This window comes from Cenococcum geophilum, assembly GCF_001692895.1.
Source record: "Cenococcum geophilum 1.58 unplaced genomic scaffold K441scaffold_20, whole genome shotgun sequence".
In the NCBI taxonomy this organism is placed as follows: domain Eukaryota; kingdom Fungi; phylum Ascomycota; class Dothideomycetes; order Gloniales; family Gloniaceae; genus Cenococcum; species Cenococcum geophilum.
In genome coordinates this window covers 984,325-991,110 of record NW_027137578.1, presented here as the reverse complement: position 1 = coordinate 991,110, position 6,786 = coordinate 984,325, and the positions used below count along the sequence as shown (strand labels likewise).

At 45.0% G+C, this 6,786-nt stretch overlaps 2 protein-coding genes across 2 annotated transcripts; both read right to left on the bottom strand.

Moving 5' to 3' along the window:
* Positions 1 to 2,009: 2,009 nt before the first annotated feature.
* On the bottom strand, positions 2,010 to 3,923 carry K441DRAFT_705463 (FAD binding domain protein; the record flags this gene model as incomplete). Its single annotated transcript, XM_067653601.1, has 4 exons — positions 2,010 to 3,085; positions 3,140 to 3,201; positions 3,255 to 3,675; positions 3,750 to 3,923. The coding sequence occupies 4 exons, from the start codon at positions 3,921 to 3,923 to the stop codon at positions 2,156 to 2,158; spliced, it is 1,587 nt and encodes a 528-aa protein (XP_067504208.1). The 3' UTR covers positions 2,010 to 2,155.
* A 490-nt stretch (positions 3,924 to 4,413) lies between these two features.
* K441DRAFT_659573 (ammonium transporter) lies at positions 4,414 to 6,463 on the bottom strand. The gene has a single exon (XM_067648559.1). The coding sequence runs from the start codon at positions 6,029 to 6,031 to the stop codon at positions 4,547 to 4,549; it is 1,485 nt and encodes a 494-aa protein (XP_067504207.1). The 5' UTR covers positions 6,032 to 6,463; the 3' UTR covers positions 4,414 to 4,546.
* Positions 6,464 to 6,786: the final 323 nt, after the last annotated feature.

Genomic DNA, 6,786 nt, shown 5'->3' with positions numbered 1-6,786 from the left:
AGGTATCTAGTTCTTAATAAAGTAGAACTATAGAACTAAATTCTACTGTTCTCTAGTACGGGGCGACTATATTTTATAGGCGCCTCGCCTACGCCTTGCCTGCGCTAAGCCGGTTACAGTAAGTGCGTCTCTACGGCCTAACACTCTTTTTAATGGATATTTTTATAAGGTATTTTAAGTAGAGTCTTATAAAAAAATTCTTTACTTTTAAGAGTTTTTTTAACGTTATATAATAGGAACACTATAAAAATAATAGCTACTTTAGCAAAAGGGTTTAAATTAGATAGAAGGTGTTTAATAAATACTACCTAAAGTCTAATAAATCCCCGTTATATACTACGGCAATTATTCTTTATCTAAAACGTTATACAAGGTATATTTAAGCAAATTAGGAAAAGAAGTAGTAGAGAGCTATATTTAAAAGGGTTAAAGGACTTTAAAAGGATTATTAATTATAAGCTTTTAAGCCTAAGACTCTTTCTGCTTAGCCTTTGGTTTTACTATATAGGTAAGCCTCTACTAAATAAGAATTAAATTTATATAATTAGATTATTAAGGATCTTAATAAGTTTACTCGGCCTTAAAGTTAAGGCGAGTATAATAACTATATTACTATTCCTCTAAGTTAGATTAGAAAGCTTTTTACTATTAAATAGTAATACTAAAAGCAATAGCGTATATAATGGCCACGACTATTATTACTAGCTATTATTATTCTATTAATTCTAGTAATAAGTAATAAACTAAAATAATCCCTCTTTGCAGCGTATTATATAATCTTATAGAAGAGGATATAAATAGATATTAAGAGTCTTAAAAGAGTAAAATATTTAAAATAGTAGTAGCGAACTAGGCTCTTACTTAAGAGTATTTATCTTAACTATCTATATATATACTAATCTGTTTTAGTTTTATTATATAAAATAACTACTTAGCTTATATAGTATGTTAAGCTATAATCTTATATAAGTGCTACTAATAATCCTAATAGCTAAATATATGCTAATATATACTAAATAAAAGTTCATATATACCTTATGCAAAAATAATTATATTTTAGGCCGTAGCTTTAGGCTTATTATTAATTAATAACGGTGCCGCTATTATGCCGTCGCTACTATTGCCACTAAGCCCTACTTATAGTAAGCGTAGAGGTCTACTATTATTTCCTCTATTCTTATCTTATACAGAGTAGCAAGATATATAGTTACGCTATTTATAATTCCTATATATTTTGCTAAAGTGCCTAAATACCTAATAACACAATAGGAACGGGCGGTAGCCTAGGTAAGTACTAAGACACGTAGTATATGGGTTACCTACTACTTAACCCTAAGATTATATAAGGATGGCGTTAATATACAAAGGCTAGTGCAAAGCTATTTAATAAGGGGAGATCGCGCCTCGTACGAACTCTGAATCCTCCCTAGAATGGCTAGCAATGTATAGCTTTGCGGACTATAACACTAGGGAGCTAATTACTGCTATCCTATAATAAGGATGGGGTTAGCGTTGGCGGTAGCGAGGGTAATGGCGGCGGCGGCAGCGTTATAGAGGATAAGAGCCCTAAGTTAATATCAGCTTCGTATAACCTTTCTAGAGGATATACATACATTATTATTGCCGCTGTTAGTAAGGTGGTGGTTATTAAGGACGATGATATTATAGAGGAAGGTGAGGAATCTAATGAGCCCATTTGACGATGTTTTTTGACGCTTACAGACCTCCTACCTCTCAAATACTACACTAAATTCGTGCCAATACTTACTATAAATAGTATATAACTACACTGGAGCTCCGTGGTGCTCCTGGCTTCAAATGGAATATTTGGTGGATAATTCCGGCTTCAAATCCGCTCCACTCCGATCCAAATAGATCACTGCAAAGGAGACTAGCGCGATTTCTTAGTATGAATCCACTGAGGTAAGTTAGCGGTGCAAGCTTGCTAATTGTTAAGTAATATGGTTCTAAAGGATGGTTCTGCCCGGAGACGCTCCGGAAAGTTTGCTGTAATAGTGAAGTGGATAGAAATAGAGGCTACTAATTCGTACTGAAAACTTGAAATAAAAGTCACTGACATTGTCCCACTGCTGAGGCTCTCAGTTTCTAACAAAGAGCTGGTTAAAAACGATATTCTTGATGGCGTTGGTTTGGTTTATCTCCTCTTTGGACTCCCATTTAGTTTGAAATATCCCGGCTGCAATTTCTGAAAGACTCCCTCAGGGTCGTACTTCCTCGCCACCTCAAATAATCTTTCATGATTCTCCTTCCCATAGCTCGGCACGACGTCCTGGAACTGACTTGCATAATTCATATACAAGTACTCCTCAGTAAGGCCCCATTCCCTGCTCATTGTTACTGTTCTCTCAACTATATTTTTACAAGCCTGAAGAATCCTCTCATCATCCGCAGCACTCTTCCACATATACGCAAGTTCTAGCAGGATAAGAGGTTCATTGGTAGAGAGACCAAGCGCGTTGCCACCATACTTGGACATATGTGAGAGTTGATTTATCGTGATAAATTGTAGGATACATGCAGGGAGAATGCCCGTGGCGTTTGCTACAACGTTCGTCTCCTCAATGAAAATGTCAACGATATAGGAGGCCATAGTGTAGTTTAATTGGTATGTTGCAGTCCAGGAGGTCACTCGGAAGCCACTTGGATTCGACTGGTTGAACTCGATAGTGATATCTGCTAGAGTTTTGATGCCTGTGGTATCTTGAAGGGAAGGGACCGCTTTAAAGTCATGGAAGATGGCAGGATCAACCAAGGGTTTCGCGTACTCGAGATCTGCGGTTACAAGATACTGGCCCTTGTAGTAAGCATAGGCGACGATGAGAGCAGCGTTAGGGTCACTCGGGGCATTAACACCGAATTCAGTGAATGCGGTGAGGATCGATGAACTGTAGTTCATCAGATATACAAGGGAACCGCCCCACATGAGGCCTTGTGGCAAGGAATACGTGAAGAGATCGAAGCGAGTCACTATGCCGAAGTTTGGGCCTCCCCCCCGTAGAGCAAAATATAGGTCCGGATAACTGCTGATATTCACTTGTAAGATATCGCCGCTCGCAGTAACCACCTGGAAGCATAAGTATCACACAAGGAATTATTGGAGTTGTGGAAATCAGCACACCTCATAGTTCCGGACATTATCACACGCCCAGCCATGAAGGCCGGAGAAGAACGAGATACCCCCTGGATGCGGGTAAGTTCATTGGAGCTAGGATATAGCCTGGTTTATTACAGACCTCCTGTAGTCAGACCGCCAACTCCAATCGCCGCTACTCTTCCTCCAATGACTGTGAGGTTACTTGGCTGAAGAGCAGTGTAGACGTCGTACCAGGTATTACCGGTACCTACATGGGCAATCGTGTCATCATCCGACAGCTTCACTTTATTTAAACCTCGCAGATCAATGGTTAGCCCGTTGTGAGCGTTAGATGCGCCGGCAAAAGCGGCATGGCCACCGGATCTCACTGCGAAGGTGCATTGCGTTTGGCGAACTGTGCGGATTGCAGCGGAGACATCGGTTGCATCTCCAGGACGGAAGATGCAGTGTGGCTGAACTTCTGTTTGCTGCATTGTCCAGAACGACTGTTCAAAAGCGGCATAAAGGGAAGTGCCCGAGGAGTAAACTTGACTGGGGAATTTTTCGGCGAGTAACGAACACTTGTGATACAGAACAAATAAGCATTGACTTAAATAATATATTGAAGGCAAGGTAGGGAGAAGGAATTACGGACAGCACGAGAACATGAGTGATTCGATGCAGCACCGCGAGTTTCCAAAAGTGAACTTCTCGCAATTTCGTCTCGACTATTTTCTGATGCAGGCTTGGCACTTAGATCAATTGCCTGAACATGTACTGCTAACAGTCCCAGCCATAATACAAGAGCCAAAAACATGGGAACAAACATCTCTGTGTGAAATTGGATGAGAGGACAGGGGTACGAGAGCAAAGAGCGAGAAGAGGAAAATTTACATTGATGAGGGGTACGCGGCTCTGGGATCGGGAACCTTGCAGCCCTTGCGTGTCATGGTCGTATTCTGAGATGGTGGTACTGCATTTGCAGGGGCGGCTGCCGTGCCCACCCAATTACCCTCTCGCCTTGATTTAGCAACATCTTCAAGCATCATCTACATCAACGAGATCTGTTGGTGAGCAAATACCCAAGAGACCGAACGTTTGTTCTGGCAACATCCTGATATAACACTGCGACAATCGCAGAGTATGGGCACGTTCGTACCAGCATAAGAGGTGACAGTCGATAATATTCGAGCGTGTCTTCACATGTCTGTGAGCACGGATTCCCCGAGAAGTCACCCTGGCTCCGTTTCCGCGAAATCAAACTCTGCACCGAGGGGCGGTAACGGCAGGATTCTGTAATATGCAATGGAAGCAACTTCTCTCATCCAGTCAGATTGTAACTACACATCTATACACAAGATCAGTACAAACAACTTGTTGGTCTTCAGCGCAGCAATACCACTCAATCGCAAAAATGCTCTCTCATCTACTTCCACCGTCCTGTCTCTTATCTCAATCCACCTTCGCGACCCCACCCTCATTCAACCTCTTGAGTCGCATGCTCTGACTCCTGTCCTGTTCGATCTTCATGTCTCTCTCTTCTTCTTCTCTCCTTATATCCGGTATGGGATCTCTCCCCTCTAAGATGCCTGTAAGACCCAATTCGCCGCTTCCATCATTTCCGCGGCCCCTTGGTGCCAGCAAGAGCCGATTATAGTGTGCAAATGTGTATGGTTCCTCGCCATGGATGGCATAATCGCCAATCAGCAGGTCCGCGTCCGACATGCGCAGGGGAACGCGTAGGACGTATTTGATGAACAGCATGATCGCCGTCGTCCAGAACGCGTTCCACCCAATGATGAACAACGCGCCCACGATCTGCACCCACACTTGGCGTCCGTTGCCTGCGACCGCACCGCCCGGGTTCGCGATTCCGAAAGCCGCACAGCCCTCCACAGTGGCAAACAAACCTGTTCCGAAGCCTCCGACAATGGCGCCGACGAAGTGTGTATGGAAGACATCGAGCGTGTCGTCGACAGCCTGGAAGAACGCCCACTTCCGACCCGCAATATTAAGGAAGAACCAAGGGATAGTGCCGCTACCAACAGCCAAGCAAACAGCGCCCCAGCCTGCGACAACACCGGCAGCAGGCGTAATGGCCACGAGGCCCGTGATCATGCCCTGGATGGCGCCGATGACCGAAGGACGTTTGTAGTATGCTAGATCGCACCCGACCCAAATCAGGGAGCTCAAAGCCGTGCAGATATTCGTGTTAAGGACGGCGACGCCTGCATCGGCACTAGCGGCATATGGATCACCTCCATTGAAGCCATTCCAGCCAATCCAAAGAATACCGGCCCCTACAAGCATGACGAGAATGTTGTTTGGTGTGTTATCTTCAAGGTCTTCCCGAATTCGAGGACCAATCCAGTACGCACCTACAAAGCCTGCAGTGCCAGATGAAAGGTGAATAACATAGCCGCCGGAATAGTCGATGACGCCGAGCTTGAATAGGAATCCACCGCCCCATAGACTGTAGGCCCCGACGGTGTAGGACAAAGTCAGCCACAGCGGGACAAAAATCATCCAGGCGAAGAAGTTCATGCGGCAGAGATAGCTACCTGCGACGAGGACCAAGGTAATGGCAGCGAAGACAAATTGGAAGTATATCATTGTTGCCTGCGGGAAGTTCTGAATTAGGGCTGCTGATGGCAGGGTGGATTGCTTTAACTGGTAGTTTATCCCAAGAGCAGTTCCTGGGACTCCAACGAAAGGCAACATGTATTCACCAAATGCCGCTTTGTAGGCAAATACAACCCAGCAAATGAGGACCATACAGAAGGCGTAGAAGGCCATGAAGGCCGAGTTGATGGCCCATTTGTGTTTGACCCAGCCGGCGTAGAGCACGACAAGGCCCGGGACGGATTGGAGAGCGACGAGAGAGGCTGCGGTGAGCTGCCAGGCGTTGTCGCCGGTGTCCAGCCACGGAGTCGACATTTTTCGGCTGGGAGGAGAAAGAGAGGTAGGGATTTCAGATGAGGGGTGCCGCGCTTGCTATTAGGGAGGCTTAAGTAGGAGAAAGAAGACCTTATGCGACATTATATACAGAGCTTGCAGCTCTAGAGCTGTCTCGACAGAGCAAGCGGTAGCGAACGCCAATTTGAGGATGGGGGTAAGGCGGGAAAGTATAGCAATTTGACGATTGAAGGCGCCAGTTGGCATCATGAGTCTCTAGCAGACCGTGTAAGAGATTATGTGAGATGAATTAAAGATTTGACGATAAGGATACTTCGCTGGAACGCGAATAGGAAGACGCATTAGCTTATCGTTGGCGTTGCGGAAAGGCCTAGGCCTCCAGTAGGCAAGCCTCAGCCCACGAGCAGCCCACGAGGAGGCCGTTGAGTGCTTTTTGTCGAGAGCTACTCCATCATGGGAAGCGTTGCGCCAAAATATGCTGTGCAGCTACTACGGAGCGCCGAGCCTGCCAGGCTACCCCCCGCGTGTTTAGTGAAGCTTATCTATACCACTGAAGCTTATCTCGCCAATCTGGAGACTCCAAACCGGTCTCGCTAACCGGACCCTTGTTCTGCCCAATACCGGTACACGGCTTATTCCGGAATATTTCTGCCTTATTCCGGAACAGATCGTCCTCAAAGAGGAACAAATCGTGTATCGCTTTAAGCTGCTTTATTCCAGATTAATTGCTTTATTCCGGAATAGATTTAAAGCTATATAAAGCTTTTTAACGAAGC

Excerpts from the sequence above, each read along its gene's own strand:
- K441DRAFT_659573 (XM_067648559.1), bottom strand. The coding sequence starts at position 6,031 with ATGTCGACTCCGTGGCTGGACACCGGCGACAACGCCTGGCAGCTCACC.